We start from the raw sequence: 27,072 nt of genomic DNA, 5'->3' as shown, positions 1-27,072 counted from the left end.
TTAATTGTTGTCACCTATTAAAGGACTCCCTCTCTCAGAATTATCTCCCCCGCTTGCACACTGTGGCGGAGAGGGAGATGTTGATTCCCCCCCTAATCCACACAGTCCATGGTTTCCATATAATGTGCGTTATGTAGCGACAAAACAATAACGAGGCCTCGCAATTAGGGCCCGCGCTTGAAAAAAACTTTAACAACAGCTCCCTTTGCTATTAGCATACGGCGTCTTAACGATATGGCGAGCGGGACAGGAGACGGGGAAAGAGAGCGAGAGGAGCGGCTGTACGGGTGGTTTGGGTTGGGTTTGTATTGAGAGAGAGGGGAGCCGCTTCGCATTGTTTAATGTCTGGAGAATGGAAATTAAGAGGCTTCATCTAGCAGATCAAAGGCGTGCCGCTCGCGAGGCCGGGTTTGCACAGAGTTTAATGAAATTCGTGGCAAAACAAAAGCTATGCTAATAGATTCTCCCCTAACGAGGACGGACGAGGTAAAGACTGAGGAAGAGAGAGAGAGAGAGATGGATTGAGTAAGAGAGAGAGTCTGTTATAGATAGTGATGCGTTTGTTTTGGCAAATAAATAGCCCCGCTATTTGTTTGAGTGAATGATAGTGACGTGCCTTTAAAGAGGGGTTAAATTGGCCTGTAACTAGTGATTAGGGAACTGCTGGAAGTGTTGGAAATTGCACAAAGTGTCAGTCTGAATTTGTAGCGCTGTCGGTATACACGGCTGTGTGGCTTACAAGGCCCTAATTATAGCCTTTATCACTACAGCGGTGTATGTGTGTACAATAGTATACTGTACCCTATAATACGCTCTTACAGTAGGGTAACCCGGAAGAGTGGACAGTGGGCACCTAAACATTGTGGGTAGGTACCGCAATGCTAAATTGATATGAATTTCAATTTTACGTTGATGTGCCTTTAATCTTTATAGGTGGCCACTCTTTGTGTATTACATTACATTACAGTCATTTAGCAGACGCTTTTATCTAAAGCGACTTACAATAAGTGCATTCAACGTAGGTAGGGAACGAAACTACTAATCACCAGAAGTATTAAGTGCATTTCCTGCAAAAACAAGCAACCAAGAGTATACCTAGCGCTAAGGTAAAAGTGCAATATATCAGCTACCTACTTTCTTATACAGATGAGACAAAATAGCAAAATCAAATTAGCAAAAGCTAAAACAAATACTGTAAGTGTATCGACTAAACAAGATCCAATAAAACTACAACAATAAAACAAGAGTTCGTACAACTAGTTAACAAGTAGGCCAGGCAAAGAGGAAGGGTAGTGTTTCCAGAAGAGGTGGGTTTTCAGCCTGCGGCCAAAGATGGGCAGTGTATCCTACAGAAAGTGATGGATGTCAATATATTGCAACTCATTTAGAGCCTTTTTTCCTCTTTTCTTTTTTTTAGTACAGAAATACTATTGTCTGGAGCATTTAAGAAGTTTACGGTGCATAACTGAACATTTTGTTTTCAGTGACATCCAACCTACAATCGGTGGAGCAGGGTGCAGATCTCTCCATTTAAAGTATTGATCATACTGTTATTCTTTCAGGATTCAAATTCAAAAGTATGAAAAATAGCAGATCGACAAGCCACGAAAAAGTTTCAAAATATGGAGATAAAAGGTTTCTGCCCGGTTTCTACCCCGACAGCATCGATTTATTAAAATGATTTTGTACCCCTCTTGAGAAGGGATAGAGATGGGTACAGTATGGTTGAGCTTTGCTAATAAGGGAAATATCATCTCTACAATGTACATGTTCTGTCTGTAAACACGGTGATATTACAGCATTGGGGACCAAGTTCAGACTTCTGAAGTCAATCGTGTTGAAAAGTGTTGATACTGTTGTGTGCATGTGTGCAAATATGTGCTTGTGCGTGCATGTACAGTATATGGGTGTGTGCACGCTTATGCGTGCGTGTGATCGTGTGTGTGTGGGGGTCTTTATTCATGTGAATGCATATGTGCACATCTGTATCTGTATCTGTGTGTGTGGTGTGTGTGTGTGTGTGTGTGTGTGTGTGTCCTACAGTGCCAGAGCATGCGTCTGTCGGAGGTGCACAGAAAAGCCCAGCTCTGGCGAGGCATCGTCAGCATTAGCCTCATCGAAGGTCGCGACCTCCAGCCCATGGACAACAACGGCCTCAGTGACCCCTACGTCAAGTTCCGCATGGGACACCAAAAGTACAAGAGCAAGGTATAAGGATTCACTGTCCTTGTTTATTGAGCCAAGCTAAAAGTTCACAAACCACGCATGTGATCACACACACACAGTGGGAGTCCACAGCAAAATTTGTTAAAGGACGACTTCACCCATTTTCAACTAGCTAGCTTCATATAATTGGTCCTCACTAATGCTCTTGATAAAATTATTTTTAGAAAATCTACTCGATAGGAGGGCTTACAGTTCAGAAACCCGTCTACCAGTGACATCATTGTTAGGCAGGGGTTTTTCAAACAAAATGTCATTATTTTTTATCAACGCTAGAACAATGGCTTCCATTATAGGATGCTAACTTTCCAGGAATATAAAGCATGCAGTTACTATTCGCTTGGATTCCCCATTGATGATGTCACTGGTAGGCGGGTTTCTGAACTGTCCACAGCCCTCCTCTGAGACACGGAGTGAGTAGACAAAAAAGGTACCATATTATACTGAGCATTAGTGAGGACCAATTATATGAAGATAGGTTGACTTGAAAATGGCTGAAGTCGTCCTTTAATATAGCATTGAAATCAGTTTTACCTGAGGTTCGTCTTCTCTCCGTCTCCCTGTCAGACGATAACCAAGACGCTGAACCCCCAGTGGAGAGAACAGTTTGACTTCCACATGTACGAGGAACAAGGAGGCTTCGTAGACATCACCGTGTGGGACAAAGACGCGGGCAAGAAGGACGACTTCATGGGAAGGTACAGCACTGTTTCCCTGACAACGGGTCGGTTTCATATACACAGTATACTGTATATGTCGTCGCTGTATATCGTCGCTGCTGGGGCAGAAACCTCTCATCTCCATTTTCCAGTGGTGGAAAGTAACTAAGTACATTTACTTAAGTACTGTAATTAAGTAACATTTTGAGGTATTTGTACTTTACTTGAGTATTTCCAATTTCCAATACTTTTGCTTCTACTCCACTACATCTCAGAGGAAAATATTGTACTTTTACTCCACTACAATTATTTGAAAACTTTAGTTACTAGTTACTTTGTAGATATAAATTATGATATTATAAAACATACATTAACCACTTCAGCCCTATTTTATACCTAGGCTATTTGAAAATAGCAGATCTGCAAGCTCACAACGCGTCGCTATGCGACGCGTTGTGAGCTTGTAGATCTGCTATTTTCAAACATTTTAGTACTTTTACTTTTGGTTCTTCAAGTACATTTTGATGACAATACTTTTGTACTTTTGCTCAAGTGAATTTTGAATTCTGGGCTTTCACTTGTAACGGAGTACTTCTACATTGCAGTATTGATACTTTTACTTAAGTAAAAAATGTGAATACTTTTTCCACCACTGCCATTTTCTAACTTTTGGTGTTTTTTCGTAAATTAACGCCCCTGCTTGGTCATACTACAGCGTCGCACAAAAAGTATCAAAAGAAGAAGATCCGCAAGCTCGAAACACAGCGCGAAACGTGTCACGAATTTGAGATCTCAAAAAGCCTTTTTGAGCTTTTAGATCTGCTACTTTTGCTTTTTTTTTTTTTTTACCCTGAAAAGTCAGTTTTTAACATATGAGGTTTCCACCCGACAGAGACAATATATACAGTACATACAGTACATACAGTACATGCATACATACAGTACACACACACACACACACACACACACACACATACACACACACACACACACACACACACACACACACACATACAGTACATACATACATACATACGTCCGTTTGTGTGAGCACGGGATGAGCACGGCAAAGAAGCAACACATACAAACACACACACACACACACACACACACACACACACACACACACACACACACACACACACACACACGGACTTGCAGATTGCCTATGCCATCTCTCCTCTCATTGGCCACAAGTGCCACTGGTTATCAAAGAGGGGTCCAGGGACCCCCAGCGTATGAGCACGGGATGAGCACGGGATTTTAAACAGCTATAACTCCAGTTTCCAGCATGCCACCAAGTCCAAATTCAGTATGTGGACTTAGACCACCAATAGGGACGAGCATGAATTGCTGAAGCCCCGCCCCCTCTGTCCAGGGACCCCCAGCGTATGTTATGTCCGTCCGCCCGTATGAGCACGGGATTTTAAACAGCTATAACTCCAGTTTGCAACATGCCACCAAGTCCAAATTTGGTATGTGGACTTAGACCACCAATAGGGTCGAGCATGAATTGCTGAAGCCCCGCCCCCTCTGTATTCCCATTGGCTGGCCTTTACACAGCCATAACTCAAGTTCGCAGCATGCTACGGAGTACAAATTTTGCACATGGACTAAAACCACCAATAGGGACGAACTGTAATTATTTAAGCCCCGCCCCCTCTGTCTGCCCATTGGCTGGCCTTTAAACATTCATTATTCCAGTTTGCAGCATGCTACCAAGTACAAATTTGGTAAGTGGACTCAGACCACCAATAGGGACGAAATGAAATGATTTAAGGCCCAAAGGCCCAAAGGCCCAAAGGCACCGCTTCCTTCACACAGGGTGTGATTTTTTAAGTATTTTTGTACATTTCTCTTTTGGGTCTCGAGCTGAAAATGTCACAAATCAGTCTGATATAAGGCACCACTTAAACCCTATATACTGATATGACCGGGGTCACCCAAGCGGTCTAGAATTAGTTTTTATACACTCACGTTGTGAGCTTGTAGATCTGCTCTGTAGTACTTTAAGTGTATTTTTATGCCAATACTTTTGTGCTTTTACTCAAGTAACATTTTGAACACAGGCCTTTTGCTTGTAACAGAGTATTTGTATATTGTAGTATTGCTACTTTTACTTAAGTAAAACATATCTGAGTGCCACCTCTGCAGACATGCAGGACTGACATGTACAGTAGATACAACCCGGACAGACTTCAGTATCTATAATCTGGCATGATAGTAAATTCTGGACGCAGGCGATATCATTTCCAATGCAGTATGTTTAAAAAACAGCCAGCAGCACACATTTAATCACACTAAACAGACTGCTTCTTCCAACTTCAATGTATAGCCAGCAGCCATGAAGAACCTGAAGGAAATTGGCATACAGTATTTGCTGGATAAAACCATTTTATTCACAAAATGGTGTCTATAGGGACGACATTAACTGCTGAACCATAGCGTCTCTGGCCAAAGATACTGACAGGGGAACGACCACAGAGTGATGTACGGTGTATATACAGTATATATAAAGTCTATGGTTAACAGCTTGTTCTGCCAGTACCCGGTGAAACAGCTACAGTAATGTTGGCTGTACACACAATTTTGTGAAAAAAATGTTTTCTTGAAAAAAATCTGCCAATTTTCTTTCAATATTGAATTTTCTTCAATATTTTTTTATTGCTTTTGGTTTTGTACAACGGAAGCAGCTGACCAGCAGTGATGGAAAAAGTACAACATGTTTTTACTTAAAGGACGACTTACCCATTTTCAACCTATCTTCATATAATAGGTCCTCACTAATGCTCATGATAAAATGGTACTATTTTTATCTACTCAGTCTGTGTCTCAGAGGAGGGCTGTGGACAGTTCAGAAACCTGTCTACCAGTGACATTATCGATGGGGAATCCAAGCTAATAAAAACTGCAGGATTTGTATTCATGGAATGTTGCAATGCAATAATAGAAGCCATTGTTCATGTGTTAATAAAAATCTAAATTAAAAAATCACACCCAATCACGCCCAAAATACCTCAAAATTGTACCTAAGTACAGTATTTGAGTAAACGTATTTAGTTACTTTGCACCACGGGTTATTACACATGAATGTCAACAGTTTGTGTTGTGTGTGACGTCACACCAGAGCTCTGCTCAGTCTATATAAAATGATGAACACATCTATAAGGACACCAAGAGGGGCATCAAGAGAGAGACATTGGTATACTGAAAGACACAAGAGTGACGCAGACAGACAGACGAGGCAGACAGACAAGCAAGACAGACAGACAGACAGACAGACAGACAGACAGACAGACAGACAGACAGACAAGGGAGAGATGTTTTGCTGGACAGTCCCCCTGATAAGAGGACCAAAGACTTCCAGGCTTGCTTGTTCTGCTGTGCCAGTGGGGGACAAGGTGTTCTGCTTTGGAGGGTTCTATGACGTGACGAGTCATTACGGTGATCAGATTGAAATTCATGTCTTCAACACAGTGTCTTTAAGCTGGATGAATCCCCCAGTGACGACTGGAAGAGGAGAACGTCTCCCTGAAGTTCCTTCCATACGCTGGTTCCACACAGCTGTACTGATAGAGGATATCATCTACATCTGGGGAGGGATGGTGAATTGTAAGTTATCGGAGAATGACGGTGGCGGCTTTGACTTCACAGCGACGTTCCCCTGGGATGACAATGTTCTTTATGCATTCGATGTCGTCACCCACGGATGGTTAAAGCCCAATGTTTCTGGGAAGGTTCCAATGGGGAGGAGAGGCCACTCAGCCTGTGTCTTGGGGAAGGTCATGTATATCTATGGAGGACAAACCCAACTGACTGAGACTAATGACATCTACAAGATGGACACCACCACATTGGTCTGGTCCTTAATTAACACCAGTGGCACTCCACCACCTGGTTCAGCACTTCACTCTGCCACCATCATTGGGACAAAGATGTTTGTATTTGGAGGCAGCAAGTATATTGATATTGATTATAATATTATAAGAGTGTTTGACACAGAGACCAACTGCTGGCTGAGCACGCCTTCTGCACAGCTTCTTCCAGAAGAACATTACAGTCATGTAGCCTTTGCCTACAATGGAGAACTGTACATATATGTTCATACGTACATATCCGCCCCGGACCGCCTCTGCCACCAAATATTTGGTGGCAGAGGCGGTCCCGGGCGAATCTTCCATGATCTGTGGAAATTAAATCCAAAGACCCTCTCCTGGAAGAAGGTTGAGACCAAGGGGAGAGGCTCGAATTGGAGGGGTCAAATGTGCTATTGCATGGTGGAAGATCGTGTCATCTTCTTCGGATACACAGCCAAAACACAACTCATCTTACAGATCTTAGACTTGAGTCCTAGTCTGAAGACGTTATGTAAGCTAACAGTTATTCAGTATGGTTTGGAGCAGTCTGGACTTCCACACAACATCAGGTGGGAACTGGCAGCCATGACCAGGGGCGGACTGGCCATTTGGCATACCGGGCATATGCCCGCTGGGCCGCTGGGCCAATGGGCCGGTGGCCATATTTTGAAAAATATTTTTGCTCGCGTTTTAGGATTATTACGGTCATTTCCAGGTCGTGCGGCCTAATTATTGGTTACGTTAACGTTTGGGCTGGGATGCTTTCCAGCAGTGGCGTAATTTACACAGGGTTGCTGGGTTAAAACAGTGAAACGCGGGTTGGTTGGCCCAAAAAATTGAAATTGTGTTGGAAAAAGAATCCTGCCTAACGATGATGTCACTGGTAGATGGGTTTCTGAAGTGTCCACAGCCCTCCTCTGAGACACAGAGTAGATTTTTTTCCCCCCAATTTATCATGAGCATTAGTGAGGACCTATTTTTTGTAAGTTATGGAAGATGTGTTTTCCCTTGAGAAAACAAAACTGGAAAGGGGTGAAAATTTGCGCCAAGATGAAATTATAATACTTAGAATGTCTCTGTGTCCTGTGCACATGCACACATCATATGCAGTCATGCTGTGTTCACACTTGACAGACTACAAGTAATTTATAATGGAAGTCAGCGACACAAAGCTATAAAGTGACAACCGACACTTGTTGCTGCATGACGGGCGTCACGCAATAGTGCGCTACAAATCAAAGCTGAGCTGGCCTCAACTTTTACTAGTGCCTCTTTAATGGCTCAGAGAAGCATAAACAATCATGTTTTTGTTTCACCATTTCCACCCCCCTTCTCTCTCCCCCACAATTCCTGCACCGTTATGAAAATAGAAGATTTTTTTTTTCTTGCTGTTAACAAGTTCCCTGTTCTATTTAACTACCCTACCGTTTTCATTTACGAAGGGTGGCTTGAGCATCACTTCAACATCGACTCTGCGGCAATATAGCCGTTTTGTAGCTTTGTCGCCGGTGTGAATTCAGCATTAGTGTCAAGGGCGCAGAGAGCAATTTGGAACTGAGGGCATCTTGGGTGAAAGGGCCTCTCTGTGTGGAGTTTGCATGTTCTCAGGGTAGGTACCTTCACAAAAACATGCAGTAATCCTGGTCTCTATACTGGTCAGCCTGGGAGCCTGATGGAGGGGAAAGGAACTGGTTGGAATAACGTGTTCCTTCCACGCGCTATGTCCAACCAGGGAAACTCCCCCCTGTCAGGTGATAAGAAGGCTTGTTAGCTCTCATGCATTGAAGGAGACATGAGCTCGGCTCTAGGCTCTCCCTTGGTTGGCAGAGGGAGAGTAGTGCCCAGGATTACTTAGGCAATTGGCACTGGATGAAAAAATGGGGTTGCAAAATCGTGGGATAAAAAAAATAGAAATGTACATCTGCACAACTTCTGTTTCGTTTGCTGTTGTGTTTGTTGTGTTTATTTATTGTTGGGGTGTGTGTGTGCGTGTGCGTGTGTTTCAGGGGTATGATCGACCTCTCGGTGATGAGTAAAGAACACACACACAAGGTGGAAGTTGCGCTGGAGGAGGGCGAGGGCATGCTGGTGATGCTGGTCACACTGACGGCGTCCGCGTCCGTCTCCATCTCGGACATGTCCGTCAACATGCTGGACGACCCCCACGAGAGACACCTGATCATGCAGAGATACGTGAGTGCATTTTACACACACAGTATATAAACACTTAAAGACAGCTTTAATAAAACAATTGCCAATCTACAAGCTCTAAATGTGTCGCAATGCAACGCGTTGTGAGCATTTAAAGGCCAGAACTTTACATTAAATGAGAGGAAAGGTTTTCATTTGGTAATGTGTCCACCCAATAGATTACGGAGTTGATCTGATTTATTTCTGCTTATAGAGAGACAATAAAATAGGGAACGACCCTTCAAAGCAGTTTACAGTGTATTTCACACACCAATGACAGAGTTAGCCATGCCGTGTCTTACTCAGAGACACTTTGACATGCAGCCTACAAGCTTGTGTGTGTGTGTGTGTGTGTGTGTGTGTGTGTGTGTGTGTGTGTGTGTGTGTGTGTGTGTGTGTGTGTGTGTGTGTGTGTGTGTGTGTGTGTGTGTGTGTGTGTGGTAGGCCTATATCTCTGAGTGACCCTCTGGCCCCATGTCCTACTGAGGCCCTCCATTCAACACAATGGCCTCAGCTCAGCCTAGTTAACCTGTCAATCTTGGCACAAAGAAACTCTCTCTTTCTCTCATACACACACTCACACACACTCTCATCGATTGCGGATCTGCCAACAGAATACTGTGAACTTAATAGACTCATATGACAAGTTGTAATTTAACAATGTTGTGGATCATTCATTGTCATTAATTGGACTTGACATACTGTACAGTAACAGTAATCTTGTTTTGCTGCTCCTCAATCATTTGAAAGACAGACTTTACAGCTGATGTTGTCAGCTTGCTTGATCTGCTATTTTAGATTAAACATTAGGGATGCCAGGGTGAAAGCGGTTTACAACAGTGGTGAGTCTTGGACCAAACCCGACTTGTATTTATGTATTACTTCCATACGCAGCCATTTAATTTCAGTTCTGAGTCTGACTTCTGAATGTTGGATAAAGCACTGAAAGTGCCGGGTCACACTTTGTTCAATTCAAACTTTTGAGGTGATAAACTCAATTTTAAATACTTTGCTTCTCCCGCTGGTATTTCTGTTAGCGTGAACACGTCACGGAAGTTTGAATTTCATTCAATCTTTTCTCCAGGGGCTATTTTCAGCTAGAAACTTTGCAAATCAGTCCGCACTCTCAACTGCAATAAAACGCAAGACCGCAACTTTGACAAGTATAAATACCATTATAAATCAGGGGTCAGACAGTTAGTGCACAGACCATATGCCCCTACTGAGCGCGAGTTCGAATCCCAACCCCAGCCTTGATTCGCATGTCTCTCCTCTCTCTCTGTCTTTCCTTGGTCCACAGTGACCCATCTTTATAAATAATTTATACATTCATAGAATAGAATCTGACAAAATAATTATGTTGGCCTGCTAGGAGGATGCTATATGTTGTGTACAGTGGTGGACAAAGTATATACCGTACTCAAGTATTCAAAAGTACAGATTACAAAGTAAAGATTTTCAGAATTGTTTGAGAATTTTAAAAACAAAAATTCAGAGCTTGTACAGTAGATCAGCTATTTTCTCTATATTTGAAACAGGTTTAAGTGGTTAATTCATAATATAGTTTTGTACATTTCGGTCCCAAGAGTAAATTTCCTAAAAACTCTATATCTGAAGTCATCAGCTTGCAAAAAAAAAACTAAAACAAATACCGGTACTCCAAAAATGTACTTAAGTACAGTACTCAAGTAAATGTACTTTTTTTGGTTACTGTCCACCAACTGGTTGTGTACAACTGTAGGATAAACATTGATTGTATCACAGTGATTGGTGGTTAACCCATTAGATTTCTTTGGCTATTCAAAAATAGCAGATATACAAGCTCATCTGAGCTTGTAGATCTGCATTTTCAGCGGCGCTATAGAGCGGATCCTGCTCTATACCTGACTTTGTCCGTGTTCACCGTCAACGTTCTGATTGGTCAGACACGTCAACAAAGTGATTGGTCAAGTTTCACGTGACACGTGGCTATAAACACATTATAAACACATATCGATGACAAAATGTATCAAAGGCGCCGCTACCTTCACACAGGGTGTGATTTTTTTTTTTAAGCGTGAAAATGTGTGAAAACCTTTGAATATATATATATATATATATATATTTTTTTTGTTTTAAAGCGAACATTTGTAACTCAAATCTTGCTTCTGGGGGGGGGGGTCCCTGGAAAAAAGTATTTTGAGGTGGGGGTCCGCAGCCAAATACATATCATTTCGGTGGTCCTTGACATGGAAAAAGTTTGAGAACCACTGATATTATATCACGGCGGTGACTGGGTGGTTAAAGGGGTTAAACATGCAGCATCACTATAAAGTGGTTCCTTTTTATAGATGCAGGGGATGGAGCTAGATGAGGCTACAGTCATTTGTTTGTGCGGGTCACTTTGATCAAGGTCTTCATCTCTAAGGGCTTTGGTATTTTCAGATGCCTGACACACATTTGGGTGTGCATGCCCGTGTGTGTGTGTGTGTGTGTGTTCGTTCTAGTGTGTGTGTGTGTGTGTGTGTGTGTGTTCCAACGGGGGAGCAGCAGCACTCCACAGGCCAAACGCAGGTTGCCGTGACCTACATAAAACCATGCCGTCGCCTCATTGGCTGGCCACACGGGAGGTCCAGCCGCGCGGGGCTCCGCCTTGCCTCGCCGCAGCGGCCGGCCTCAGACAGAGGGGGGCGCTCAAGGACCGAACGCTCAACACACTATAAACACTCACAAAAAACAGGGAGGGGAATGTGCATTTGTGTGTGTGTGTGTGTGTGTGTGTGTGTGTGTGTGTGTGTGTGTGTGTGTGTGTGTGTGTGTGTGTGTGTGTGTGTGTGTGTGTGTGTGTGTGTGTGTGTGTGTGTGTGTGTGTGTGTGTGTAATAGGGGGCGAGAGGTAAAGGCTGAGGGTTGCGCCGGGGAAGGGTAGGCGTGTAAAATGAAAAGAAAAAGCTATTTCACCTCTTTCACAACTCTTACAGAGCCAGTCTTTTTTTTTTTTACCATTCCTCCCTCCCTGCCAGCCTCCTCTTCTTCTCCTTCTTCCCGCTCTCCCCCCACTCTCTCCTCCCTCCCTCCCTCCCTCCCTCCCTCGGCAGACAGACAAATGCTGGCCGCTTTGTCTGTCTGCTAGTCGGCAGCCACGGGAAGATGGAGGCATGGGGAGAGATACGGTAGAGAGTGGAGGAGGAGGAGAAGGAGAGGAGAGGGGCGGCGCTGATGATGGTGGAGGGCTAGCATGAGGTCGATCCTCTGAAGTCTGTTGAATGGCTTCACTGTCTGTCGTTTCACATATTTTTTTCTATTTCTGCTTCCTATTTCTGCCGGACCGGCCCTTTTCTGTTCTGTTCTGTCTGTCTGTCTGTCTGTCTGTCTGTCTGTCTGTCTGTCTGTCTGTCTGTCTGTCTGCATGAGAGAATTTAGTGAAGATGTACCTTATCAAAGACTGGAGGATAAGAGGCAGTGCCACCCTTCTCCTCTCCTCGAACGCCTCACAATACGTCTCAAAGCCTGCTAATCTGCCGTGTGTGTGTGTGTGTGTGGCTGTGTGTGTGTATTCTATAATTCACGGGAAGCACATTATTGCTGTATGAAATCAGCTGTCCAGCAAAGAGACTCCTTTGAAGAACCCTCTCAGACACATCTCATACACACACACACACACACACACACACACACACACATACACGTGCGCGCGCAGTGACCTCACAGTGAGGTCACTATGCTGTATTTTCTAGCTTCAAGCTCAGCTGCCAGCCTCACCAGTCTGACAGACATGTATTGTAATGCTTAACTGTGTGCATGTGCGTACATGCATGTGTGTGTGTGTGTGTGTGTGCGTGCACGTACATGCGTGTGCGTGCCGTGCGTGCGGTTTAGGTCCAATTCTGCTGACTTTGAATTTAGCAGAAGACAGAAACATGTTATATACACTCACTTAGTGACACATTTTTCAAGTGTACCAAAGCACACTCTGTAAAGTACAGAGGTACAGTTATACAATAATGACAGGATAACACAAAAACTTGTTGTATGTATTCAATTCATCAACATATATAAAGACATACAATACGATACAAGAAATCATCAGGAGCAGTATTTCATTTTTCTAGTTTCGTAAGATAGTCTACCCTCTAAGTTGCAATGCAACACAGCTCTGTTTACGCATTTCTTTATTCCCATTTAATAGTACATACATTGTTTTGTTTTGATTGTTTTGTTCCACTTTTGCTTTGGCAGTGTAAACGTATGTTTTCGCTCCATTGAATAGAGAGAGAGAGAGGGAGAGAGAGAGAGAGAGCGAGATATGTCCAGATGTCAGGGAACAAAGTTCAACTTCACCCTGGGAACAGCTAACATTTTAACAATCAACTAACAACACATACCTAGAGTTGAAGATCAGCTCTACTGGATAATGTAACTTGGTCGTTATTGACGTGAAAGAGGAGGAAAGGAGTGCTTTCTTTGCCATCAAAAAGTCAACACATCTTGGCCGTCCAGGTCCTTTAATCACAAAATTAGGACATGGTTAAAAAATATTTCAGTCTATGATTGAGCCAATTGCACTATAATGCAGTGGTCCTCCATATATGGGTTGGGACCCCCAGGGGGGTCCGCACATGCTTTTTAGGGGTTCCCCAGATGACAGTAAAGTGACAATTTAAGTACTTTTAAGACCGTTTTATATAATATAAAGAAACGAAATTAAAAAAGAGCCTTACTGCATCCAAACTATACTATAAAATTGGTCAAACATTGGCCAAATTGTCAAATAATGTCAAATTATGTGAGGCGTTGTGAGCTTGTACATCTGCTATTGTCACAATATTTATCTGTGGCAGTCAAACTAAATGTAATGCCACAACTCCTACAATTCCGAGTGCTGGTCAGGGCCCCCAGTCCCCAAATATGATTATTTTGGGGGGTCTGAAAAGGTTGAGAACCATTGCTTATAATGTATGACAATGAGGTCTGGGGTCCTCCTCGCACAAAACAGAAATTTGGAAAATGGGTGGAACAAGCATCCAATCGAAAGCCTGCATGCCGAATTTCGTGAGAGAATTATCCGGGTTCACGAGAAGAATGTATGCGGGGCAGAGTTAGTTAGTATGCAGAGAGAGAAATGTGTAACCCTAAATCCCATCAGTCAGTCAACTGGTCCTGGCGCTCAACAGGCTAACATTGGACCCTACTAACATCACTACTAATAACCAGCCTCAGGACAGTGACATCATTACTCAACAAAAACGACAATAACATACACTCAAATCAGTTAATTGACACAATGTAGGTTTTTGTTTTCATTTAGTCTTGTATAATGCTATGGTGATATGAGAATTGCTTTTGACGTCCATACAATGTATTTCAGTTGAATTTGAATTGAGACGCAGAGACACAGGTTATCATTATGTGGATGTTATCTCTGTTTTCTCTCTAGGCATTATGCTGTACGTGGTAGTATGTAGTGTTGGTTTTTTGTTGTTATATGACTAGTTATATGTATGAGAGAGAGAGGGAGAGAGAGAGATTTTTTTACAGTATGCATTTTGATGGTAAAGGAACATGCACGCTAATGGCTCTTAATGGGCCCGGGGTGACAAGGAGAGAGAGGACGGGGTGACCTTCCACTACACTACCACACACACACACACACACACACACTGACTGAGAGTCCATTACACCGCCCACTCCTCCTTGGACAGGCAACATGGACAGAGGCCTACACAACAAAAGGATGGCAGGAGAGAGGAGAGGGTGAGAGAGATGGTGATGGAGGGAGAGGGATGTAGAGAGAGAGAGAGAGAGAGAGTAGGTCTAGGCGCAACCGACTTAATAACCACTTGCTCATGTAGGTCAATTGATTATTCTAAGCAGGTTTTATATTTATATATATATATATATGTATATATATATATATATATATATATATATATATATATATATATATATATATATATATATATATATATATGTATATATATATATATATATATATATATATATATATATATATATATATGTATATATATATATATATATATATATATATATATCAAAAAAAGGAATAAAAAAAAATCCAAAAAGGTAGCACATCCAAAAATATCAATTTTACCAATAAAGTGAACGCTTACGCGTTTCGGCTAGCCGAAACGCGTAAGCGTTCACTTTATTGGTGTGCCAATAAAAAAGTGGAAATGTGAGTAATTTGTCCTCCATTTAATTGATATTTTTGGATGTGCTACCTTTTTGGAATTTTTTAAATTCCTATTTTTGATATGTATACTGACTTTGGGTCTAGCACTCCACTGAGAAAACCCATTGTTGATGCGCAACCTCTTTTTCTTATTTATATATATATATATATTTGTTTTCTTACACATACGTATACAGTAATCGTTCATGAATGGTGATCGAGGCAAAAGTTTGAAAAATGGTGTTATTGATTTGAAGCACAGAGAGAGAGAGAGACTGACAGACAGCTGATGAACAGGTGAGAGGAGAGAATGAGGAGAGGGAGGGAGGAAGATGGAATTTATTGGAACATTTCACACTCTCTTGGATTTAATGTCCCCTGACTGGACTGTGTGTGTGTGTGTGTGTGTGTGTGTGTGTGTGTGTGTGTGTGTGTGTGTGTGTGTGTGTGTGTGAAATGTTATTTGAAGCGTTGATAAAAGGTGAAGTGCTGCAGAGATGACGGCAAGTCACAAGCCATGACATTCATTTACACGTGTGTGTGTGTGTGTGTGTGTGTGTGTGTGTGTGTGTGTGTGTGTGTGTGTCATTGACATTCATTTTTTTCAGCACACAACAGTGAAGATGTCACCGTGACAAGCTGTCAATCACAGACACAGGCTGTGTGTGTGTTGTCCTGAAAACCGCTTCTTATGTTTCACACACACACACACACACACACACACACACACACACACACACACACACAGTCACAGTCTATTTTTTTTTCTGCAAGCGTTGCAAGCTTCCTTTCTCTCTCTGTCCATCTTGTCACTCTGATGTGGTGTGCTTGTGCGTGCATGTGCGTGCGCGCGTGTGTGTGTGTGTGTGTGTGTGTGTGAGGAGATGGAGGATGTGTTTGTTGTGTGAAGATCTAAACAGGTTGTGGTCTCCATGCCTGTTCTGCACATCAGATATTATGAATGAGATGAACAGCCTCAGCCTTGTGGTTCATGAACATGTCCTCGCTGTCGGGTGTCGCATACGTTTTTTAGATTTAAGTCTTTAAGATTTAGACCAGTGGTTTAGAACAGCGGTTCTCAAAAATAGCAGATATACAAGCTCACAGCACGTCATTTCGTGCTGTGCTGCAAAAATCTGCTATTTGTTGGGAAAAATCTTGAAAGTTTTTGAAAGATTTTGAAGGATTTTCAACAAGTGTGGAGAATGTTTCTGTCTGTCTCTATCTCTCCATTCCCTAATAATCACAACAAGCCACAGATCTACGGAGAGAAGTAGTGCATTTATGTTATGCATCCCTCTATCTCTCTCACCCCTTCTCTCTTTTCCACACTTTATTCTCTCTCTCTCTCTCTCTCTCTCTCTCTCTCTCTCTCTCTCTCTCTCTCCCCCCCCCCCTCCCCTCCCCTCTCATCTCCTTCAGAGAGCTGCATGGACAATGATATCGCTGGAAACAGGCAGAGTCTGACAGAGTTGGTAATAATGAATTAAGTCTGTAGCCCGTCCCTGACTCTGAATTTAAATTATAATTACTCCTGTGGGGATAGAAGGGGTTATTGCCAGAAAGAGAGAGGGAGAGAACGGAGGGAGAGAGAGAGAGAGAGAGAGACAGAGTGAGTGAGTGAAGGAGTAGATTGAAGTGAAGTGTATTCCACTCTGCTTTTAAGACGTGTCTACATATAACCACTCAATTTGGCCTCGGTGAAGGTTGCTGTGTGCGTGTTCATGATGGAAGTATGTGAGTGTGCTCCAAAAGGACACCACTGTGTGTGTGTGTGTGTGTGTGTGTGTGTGTGTGTGTGTGTGTGTGTGTGTGTGTGTGTGTGTGTGTGCGCGTGCGTGCGCGTGTGCGCATGCATGCATCTCGGTGTGCAAGAAGATTTAAGATTATTATATCCCATTGTACGTTTGTCCGTGTGTGTGTGTGTGTGTGTGTGTGTGTCTGAGTGCATGCATGTGTTTAAAGGCTGATTTTGTAGTTTGTTTTCCGATTCAGGTTATCTAAGGTAAATCTGAAACAGGGAATAAACATGGAGCCTGCCATGTTCATGGTATATACTGTAAGACTGACCTTATAGTACACCGTGATGTAAGCAACACACAGCTGCAGCTAATCAAATCAATAATAAGTGTTAGATGTAAGTGTGTCAGTGCTGTCTATGCTTGCACACCACATGCCCATGGCTCTAGTCTGGACACACCTAAATCTAACACCCATTATTGATTTGATTAGCTGCTGCTGTGTTGCTTACTAGCTGTAAAACTACAATATAAAACCATAGTCTTAGATGTGTCGTAGATATGTCACAGATACATCATAGATGACTGACGTCTAGGCTGGCCACATGAAGTCCAAGATCCACATCGGAGCGATGCTGTTCCCATGAGGGTTCCCAAGATCCACATAATTCCATTTGTTTCTCTCTCTTTCTCTTTCTCTTTCTCTTTCTCTTTCTCTCTCTCTCTCTCTCTCTCTCTCTCTCCTATAAAAAAAACACATACAGACAGCAGTCTTCATAGCCAGCCACATGCATTCACTTCTAAACACAGTTAACACACTACAGTAAATACATATTGTAATATGTTTAACTTGGGGTCAGATTTCCAACAGAACATGTCTTGTAAAAGCATAGTTCACTGTAAATGGCAGCCCCGCATTTCTCAACCTCAACAAGCATGTGACCCTCTTCCCTTGTACAGTGAAATGTCAGGATATTGACCTGCTGGTCGCCACTGACTCATCACCCTTTTATCTCACCTTTAACCCCTCTTGACCCTGTGACCTTTCCAGAGCCTATGGCGGTCGTTTAACAACCTGAAGGATGTTGGGGTGGTGCAGGTGAAGGTGATCCGTGCCGAGGGGCTGATGGCGGCAGACGTCACAGGTAAGACAGCAGCCTTGCCGTGCCAACAGCAGCATTTATGACCATCTATACAGCAAACTTTTAACACATTCTCTGCCAGGTATTCATTAATTAATTAATCCACCTATGCCAGCGTTTTTACCTTATTTTCACGATCCACGGAGAGCAACAGAAGCCACATTGTGGACGCGGATGTAAACAAAGGCTGTCTGGGGGGTGGGGGAGGGTCTGGTCTATCCACCGGAACAAAAAGATTTTTACAGCCATCGTTCATTCTGTAGTAATCGGCAGTTGAATATGGCTCGTTTTCACCCAAAAAAGAAGAAATCCGAGCATTTGTACACTCTCCGAGTTACAGATCTGTAAGGATCCGTTTGGTTCCTAACTATCAACGATTTATCTGGGGACCCCCTGGAAATCCCCCCCCCTAAGAACCCCAGGGCATCCCCGGACCCCACTTTGAGAACCACAGCTCTAAAGCAGCGGGGTCCTTGAGGGCGTTCCAGGGGGTCCCCAGGTAAGTGACTGATAGTTGAAACCAAATGCTGTGCTTTTTTAGTTGTTCTTCTAATTGCATTCCATTTGTTTTCTACCTTGTTGTATTTTATTGTGCTGTTGTTTTTGGTTGTTGTTGGTCTGTATAGCACTTTGGTTGGCTTCTGTCATTTTAAATTGTCCTTGGCCCCTATAGGCACGTTTTCTGCGAACGAGCTTCAAAACTGTTATTCTCGCTCAAATTGAACGAGAGATGTACTCTGAACTACGGAAGCAGGAAACATTTATTTGTTTATTTATTGCCATAAAACAACTTCTGTGTGATTTGTAGTTGCATGGCTAAATGTGTGCTGTTACACGTTCACGTTGTTCCAACACAAAGTCAAAGTGATCTGTAACACTGCCATTAATCTATCCCAACACAAAGTCAAAGAGTAATTTTGGCTTAAATGATGATCTTCTTCTGTGAGGATCCTCGGGGACACTTAATGTCTGTTCTAGCGGAAAGCTACATTTGTCTCTCTGCGTTTTTTTCTTTTCTTTATTTATTTTTGAAATGGTACATGCTGCTCATTTGAATAATAGAGAATGAAGTACACATTTCAACCAACAAATCCCCCCCCCCCCCCTCCCCTCTCTCTCTTTCTTTCTCTCTCGGTCTGGCTCTCTCTCCACCTCTCTCTCTCTTTTTGCTGGTCTCTCTGAATCCTCCATTCTCCATTAATTCAAACTTTTAATTAGGTCTACAGTGGACAGGCCTACTTTCTCACTCTGTATTATCTTGAAGCAAGAGAAAGGCGTGCGTGCGTGCGTGTGTGTGTGTGCATGTGTGTGTGTGCGTGCTTTTGTGTGCAAGTGTACATGTCTGAGTTTGTGTTTTGCGTGTGTGCGTTCAATGCTTGATTTTATGATAGCGTGCATTTAGAGGATTGTGTGTTTGTGTTGTTTCTTGTTGTCAGAATGAATTAAAACATGACTTATTTTTCAAGTTAGCTTACACACTACGGTCCTAAAAAAGAAAAAGAAAATCGCTTCTTTACAATAAACCCTATGAGAAATGACCAAAATACAACCGCATACCGGCTGCTCTTAAAAGCCGCTGATCAGAGTAGGCTACTGGCAGAACCTATAGTGCTTTTTAAAATTGAAAATCTTTTCAAATCTGAAATGTACTTACATGACGTGGACCGTTTTTTATCAGCTGTCCAATCACGACTGTACGCAAATACAGAGCTGCTCCTTCGACCTGATGGTCTCACTCACAGTTGCTGTGCCCACAGATACCTGACCCTACAGAGTGAAAGGTCAGGTATACTAAGTATTGGTTAAGTGCATGGTTACATGTCTGGAAATACACATTAACATGAATCCAACATGATAGTGCTGTGAAACAAGTCTATGAAGCTGCCTATGAAATCTATGAAAAAATAAATATTCGATACAATATATAATGGGGGTCCCTGCTTTATCTCACTCTCAGCCAGGGGGTCCTTGGCCTGAACACGCTGAAGACCCCTGGTCTAGTAGATGCTGTAGTATAGATCAACTATTTTAGACGGTCTATTGTTCTTGTTGTGAGCTCGACCCTGTTAGGTTTGTCCAATTTGACTAGTGTTGTTGACTAGCTTGGTAATATCTCCCTTTGTGCGTGTGTGCGCGTGTGTGTGTGTGTGTGTGTGTGTGTGTCTGCGTGTGCGTGTGCGCGCGTGCGTGTGCGTGTGTCACTGATGGCAACAATAGCCCCCTAGCTAAGAGCCTCAGTCATAAGAGCCCTCGCCACACGAACGCCCCTTTATGACAGGCTAAGACAGGGTCAGCAGCAAGGTGAGAGAGAGAGACGCACAGAGGGAGGGAGGGGAGAGAGAGAAAGACAGAGAGAGGGTTGGGGGGGGGAGAGAAGAGGGGGAGGGGGGCAGAAAAAGAGAGGGTGAGAGAGAGAGAGAGAGAGAGAGAGAGAGAAGGTCATGGAGAGAGAGGTCCTGTCTCATCTCTGTCACTAATTGAAGTGTTTCTCCTGCAGCCAGACGACATGTGAAAATACTCTCTAAAACCAACAATCCCCCTTTTGTCAGGCGGGCCCTTATGTCCCTCTGAGTGGATGCCATACTCTTAAACCATTCAGTAGGACACGCACACACACACACACACACACACACACACACACACACACACACACACACACACACACACACACACACACACACACACACACAGTTTTACCCCGCAGAGCCTCAGTCTCACTATGATCACGTTGCTGTCGTGTGGAAACCTCATATGTCAAAAGCTGTTACTTTTCATGATTCAAATCGGGACGTGGTTTTGAGCTTGTAGATCGGCTATTTTGTGCTGCTATAGAGAGAATAATGGAGATATGAGGAGATATGGAGATATGAGGTTTTTCTGCTGGACAGCGAAGATGAGCTGCAGACCTTTCTCTCCACACAACACACTGTGACCTGACCGGTCCTTTTGTAGTTTGTACCAGTAGCCATCAGGGGCTCCACAACCAAACCCTCCCTGACCCCCCCCCCCATGTCTGCACTGTCTGTTTCTGTGTACTCACTGACTCCTCCATGGGACTCTGGTTCACTTGCACATTAGTCTCGCGAGCCAGACTGTTGTCTCCCACAATTTTCAAAATGCTTCCGTCATACAGTCTGGAGCAACGGAAGCTGCTGATAAAGCTGAGGATAAAGCGGATGTGACGCAGTCGAGCAAATTTGTCCTGATATAAATCAAAAATAATCGAAGCATATATAGCTTGCTACTTATCAGAGATGGCAATTCTAAAATAAAATGTAAATATATTTCTAGATATATTTTCGTGAATGGAAATGACGAACAGATGACGGCTTCCGTTCTCGGCTTTCGGGGTGTGTATAGCTCCAGACCAACATATACGGTAGAATTCGGAGATTGTGGAATAGTTGTTTGGCTACTTGCACATGGACTGGATGTACAGATGACTGTTGTAAAAGAGTGTACTACTACTAATATTCACTCATATAGTCTGTCGACAGACTGTACTAATATTCACTCATATAGTCTGTCGACAGACTGTACTAATATTCACTCATATAGTCTGTCGACAGACTGTACTAATATTCACTCATATAGTCTGTCGACAGACTGTACTAATATTCACTCATATAGTGTGTCGACAGACTGTACTAATATTCACTCATATAGTGTGTCGACAGACTGTACTAATATTCACTCATATAGTCTGTCGACAGACTGTACTAATATTCACTCATATAGTGTGTCGACAGACTGTACTAATATTCACTCATATAGACCAGTTGATAGATAGTACACTTATATTCCCTCAAAGACTGTTGACAGACTGTACATTGACTTCTGTCATTCATCCAGATGCTCACGGTTGAAGGTCTGTTAATAATAATAATAGTATAATAATAGTAATATATTATAATAGGGCCAAGGGAGGAGATAAGCAAATAAGAGAGAATTAAAAGCAATAAAAAAAAAAAAAAAACAAGAGTTGAAATCAAAGTCAACTCGGAAAGGCATAGTAGATGTTATATAATCATTCTCAATATTACTGTTGATAGACAGCATCTACACTATTTTCATTCACACTGTGTTCATTGTTGATGGACAATTTTCACTATGTCTCCTAAATCTCAACAGTTTTCTGAAAAACATATGTTTCTATATCAGTGGTGCTCAATCTTTTTCATGTCAAGGACCCCCAAAATGATATGTATTTGGCCGCGGACCCCCATCAAAATATGTTCCAGAGACCCCCCAGAAGCAAAGATTTGAGTTAAAAATGTTCGCTTTAAAAATATATATATTCAAAGATTTGCACACATTTTCACGAATTTTCAGAAATAGCAGATATACAAGCTCATAGCGCGGCACCGAGTGCCGCGCTATGAGCTTGTATATCTGCTATTTTTGAATAGCCCAAAGTGTAAAATAATGCTTTTTAGCTTAAATCTAAAAAATGACACAGTTCCAGGTCTTAATGGGTTAAAATGTGTAAAAAAAGGAACTGTTTTCCCGACAGCAGCGATAACCACGCTTCTCCATCTTTATCTCAGGACATTCTGATAGGAGTTAGAGCCGGACTAATTTAACGGAGACAGAGATGCAACTGTGCGTTCGTGCGTGCGTGTGTGCGCGTGTGCATCTGTTTGTGTGTGTACCTGAACGATCGTGGCGTGGAGTGAGTGGCTCTCAAACCCGGAGCGTGTAATTGGCCGAGACAGCCGCCTCTGGTGCCAGCGGCCAATGAGGTGAAAGTTCATCACCGCGGACAACTGGCTCTCCACGGTAACACGCGGGGCCTGCTGTGTCATTAAGGGAAAGAAAAAACTAAAAACAGAATATTTAGACGGTGTGTGTGTGTGTGTGTGTGTGTGTGTGGTTGGGGAGGAGGGGGTGAATGAAAAAAAAAAACATCTCTTAATTTGGGGCGATAGCGTTTGAATCTAATCACCAGCGATTTGTGAGCACAACATTATGATAATCGTGAATATTCCACGGTTTGCTGTGAAGTGATCAAGGAGAATAATATACAATCTTCACCACTGAAAATAACTGAAAAAACGTCTTTGCTGTCAAAGTGTCATTGTGCACGTTTTTTTTTTCAATGCTGTCACTCAACGGTGTGTCAGTAACCATGCCAGTTGAAGAATTTGCAATTAGAATCTATATCGTATGTTTAATAGTGACATTTATTTCATTGTAAACCTTTTTTGGAACATTTTATATGAATTATATATTGCATAACGTAGCTGTAGGTGGATGTCCAAAACTGTTTATTTTCAGCAAAAAAACTAAAACAAAACCTACTGTATACGATAAGTTATATGGCACTTTTTTATAAATATGAAAATATATGGGGGGGGAGGGGAAGCAAATGCAAACAAATACTTCTGTTTTTAAATTATTATTATTGCAAAAAAATATATAAAAAAAATAATAAATCGCGGGACGATATATCGGCACACCCCTAGTACTGTATGTATGTACTGGTGCTTTAAAATATATAATATTATTCAGTACAATCAATACATATGATATATAATTGAATTAAATTAATATGAATTATAATGTACTTTGTAAATATGTAGATAACTTGTTTTTGGCCTTCTATTGTTCTCTGTTGATCTCCTTCCCACTTAACCCCCTACCCCTCTTCTTTTTCTCTCTCCCCACTCTTCTTTCTACGGAATTTAACGTTGCGATGGGAGTGTTGTACAAAAACGAATTTCACCCACTTTTTTACACTTTTTTACCTTGTAAACCTGTGATGTGACAATAAACCTGATTCTGATTCTGATGTACTTTAAATGATGAATAAATAAATGCTGTAATGTCATTTTAGATTTTTCGCATTCAAAAATAGCAGCTTGTACATCTGCTATTTTTTGTGTGAGAAGTACTGATTTAGAAGGCATTCGTAGAATCGGCCTCAGGTCTTAAAGGGTTAAACAACACTGCGTGTGTGTGTGTGTGTGTGTGTGCACTCAGTGTATCATTCTGTGTATAGAGACATTGTAGTGTGTAGAGTACGACAGAGCTGTCAATACCCTGGTCAGACTGCGTGTCACATCAATAGGGCAGTATAACACCACCCATAGATATGAAAGGCAAACGGCTTCAGCTCGCCATTGATCACCGTGACATTTACTTAAGCTCGCCCACCACATGTCTCTGCCCTTGTCCCAACATTTGAAGAAAATCACACCGATCAATGACACACACACACACACACACACACACACACACACACACACACACACACACACACACACACACACACACACACACACACACACATGCACATGCACGCGCGCACACACACACACACACACGCACATACACACACACACTGGCAGAGACAGATGCACCGTGACACTCGCAGGCACGCAAACCCTCTCGCACCCAAGTAGTACATACGTAGCCAGACAACTATTCCACAATCTCCGAATTCTGTATAGACAGTCTGGAACTACACCTCCCGAAAGCCGAGACAGGAAGCTGTCGTCTGTTCGTCATTTCCGTTCACGAAAATATATTTTAAAATATCTTTACATTTTATTTTTTTATTTCCATTTCTGATAAACAGCAAGCTATATATAGGCTTCGATTCTTTTTTATTTATATTAGGACAAATTTGTGCGACTGTAAAGGCGAAATCTCCGATCCTCCTATCATTTTCAGAGCTTCCGTTGCTCCAGACTGTATACTGTATGACGGAAGCATTTGAACATTATGGGAGGCAACAGTCTGGCTCATGACTGTGTACTGTATCACTATAGCCATGCACTCAAGTTCTCAATATCTCATCTGCATTTAACCGGTGAAAAGTATTAACAGGAGCTTGTGATGAAATAATAACTACATTGGATCCACTGGAACACAAGTTCTTATTTTTTTTATTTCCTGAAAAGTAACGATTGTTTGGACATACAAGGTTTCCACGACGATATAAGCGGGAAAGAGCAGTTTAGTTTTGTTCAGAGTTCATGTGGAGGCTAGTGGAGGGATGTTGGGTGGTCCCAGTCACACTGTTGGGTGGTCCCAGTCGCTTCAGTGTACAAAAGGAACTGAGATGATGTGTGAATTGTGAACCGCTAGTGAAGAAATAGATAATATCGTCTCCAAAACTGTGACTTTTCAGGACTCAAATTCAAAAATAGAAAAAATAACAGATCTACAAGCTTGCAGATCTGCTATTTTGGATACTTGTGTGTGACGCGGTAGTGTGATCAAGAAGGGCGTTAATTTACGAAAGAAAATGGAGATAAGAGGTTTCTGCCCGACAACAGCCAACGATATATACAGTACTGTACATGTAGGCCATCATCGCTGGTTTGGATTATCACGGTCTCAGGAGATAAACTCCTGTGGTTTATTGCCGTCTCTTTTTACCCAGTTACATAATCAGTCTTAACTTCCTGAATCAAAAGTTTTGTTGGAATCAATTAGCATTAATGAGTTAGTGATTCATATATAATGAGCCACATATTCTTTATGTATGGTCTAGGAGAAAATCCTCTTGACACACCAGATTCATCTCGTCGTGGCGTGATGTAGGCTCTCTACCAATTAAAAGCCTTCACACTGGGTTCCTCTCCTCCGTCTCGCCATTTATTCTGCATATCGTGGCGGTTGGAAACCTCATATGTCCAGAACTGTTACTTTTCAGGATCCAAATATAAAGGCAGCAAAAGTAGCAAATCTACAAGCTCGAAACGTGGCGCGAAACGTGGCGCGAAACGTGGCGCGAAGCGGCGCGTTTCGAGCTTTCGTGTGGTGCTGTAGCAGTGTTAATTTTGACAGCAAATTCTGATTTAGTCTTAGTCTTAGTCTTTTGAATAACACACCATCCTATTTTAGTCATCTGAAATTGTTCAGTCTTAAGGTCCTTAAAGTCTTAAGGTCCCGCGTATATGGCTATGTGTATAAAATTCATAAAGTCAATTAAGTTATTTTCCACGGAGAAACAATGTAGTCTGCATCCTCAAGTGATGATGATCTGGTCATAGTTTTATTGAATAATAAAAATAAAAATAATAGAAGTGTTTGGGTACACCCAATATGGACATTGAGAACAGAACCGTCTTAAATATAAACATTTGTAGTCAACAAAATTAACACTGCGCTGTAGTATGATCAAGTACTGTAGGACGTAAATTTGCGGAAAAACACGAAAAGTGAAAATATGGAGATAAGAAGTTTCAGCAACAATATGAAGCTGAAGTACATTGTGTTGCTTGTGTGTGTGTGTGTGTGTGTGTGTGTGTGTGTGTGTGTGTGTGTGTGTGTGTGTGTGTGTGTGTGTGTGTGTGTGTGTGTGTGTGTGTGTGTGTGTCCTCATATCACAATTAAAAATGGAAATGTGTGGAAAAAATGGGAAAAAAAATCAGCTTGGCTGCAGGTGGGCGGAGCTACCGAGTCGCCACAGATCATGTTTCTGCTCTGCAAAAAAAACTGAAATAAAACAACGTGTAAAGATAATGTTTCAAACATAGATATTATTACTAAGCAATTTGCAGTCCGTTAAACCCGTTTTAAGATACTTGGTTCTTCTTGATTTGTCTCAGTAGTATTTTTGGATTAGATATGAATGATGCCATAATGATGGATTGCATAGTGATCATGTCCAATGTTTCAATTTCTTTAATTGGAATTTCTTCTAACTATCATTTACAGTAACACACACATTTAACTATATCGTTTTCTTTTACAGTACATAATAGAAGGGGGAAAAAGAAAGAAAAGAAATTCTGACATCAAATCAACCCCTTATTAAAACCAATTCAACGACTCAATATCCTATAGTATTATGAAATCAGTGCGTTCTCTCGTCTCCGTCTCTCCGTCCGTCTGGTGGTCTGCGTGCCTCAAATAGCCGAACAATAGCCGGCCAATTCTAATATCTCCCCCCCACCCCCTCATTTCAATGCTCTTTTATCTTCTACGCTGAACTTCTGTGGCCTTCCGTTCCACACACCAACCCTCCGTGTTCTCGGCGGCTCTGTCCTTCCTCAAAGTCCTCTCTCCCCCCCTCACCCTCTCCTCCTCCCCCCCACCACGCCGCCTGCTAGCTGCCCATGCACCTCCCCTGGGGGTT

The 27,072-nt window shown here is 42.3% G+C and overlaps 1 protein-coding gene across 1 annotated transcript in view; it reads left to right on the top strand.

Annotated features, from left to right (window-relative positions):
* Positions 1–27,072, top strand: part of mctp1a (multiple C2 domains, transmembrane 1a) — a 289,927-nt gene that overhangs the window by 162,956 nt on the left and 99,899 nt on the right. The window contains exons 6-9 of the mRNA XM_084054050.1: positions 2,044–2,208; positions 2,791–2,921; positions 8,746–8,932; positions 17,891–17,984. Coding sequence (XP_083910176.1) covers positions 2,044–2,208; positions 2,791–2,921; positions 8,746–8,932; positions 17,891–17,984 — 577 coding nt within the window. The remainder of the gene's footprint in view (positions 1–2,043; positions 2,209–2,790; positions 2,922–8,745; positions 8,933–17,890; positions 17,985–27,072) is intronic.

The sequence above is a fragment of the Gymnoscopelus microlampas genome, assembly GCF_963454915.1.
Source record: "Gymnoscopelus microlampas genome assembly, chromosome: 4".
NCBI lineage: Eukaryota > Metazoa > Chordata > Actinopteri > Myctophiformes > Myctophidae > Gymnoscopelus > Gymnoscopelus microlampas.
Note: the sequence above shows the minus strand (reverse complement) of the source record. Positions and strands in the feature narration are given on the sequence as shown.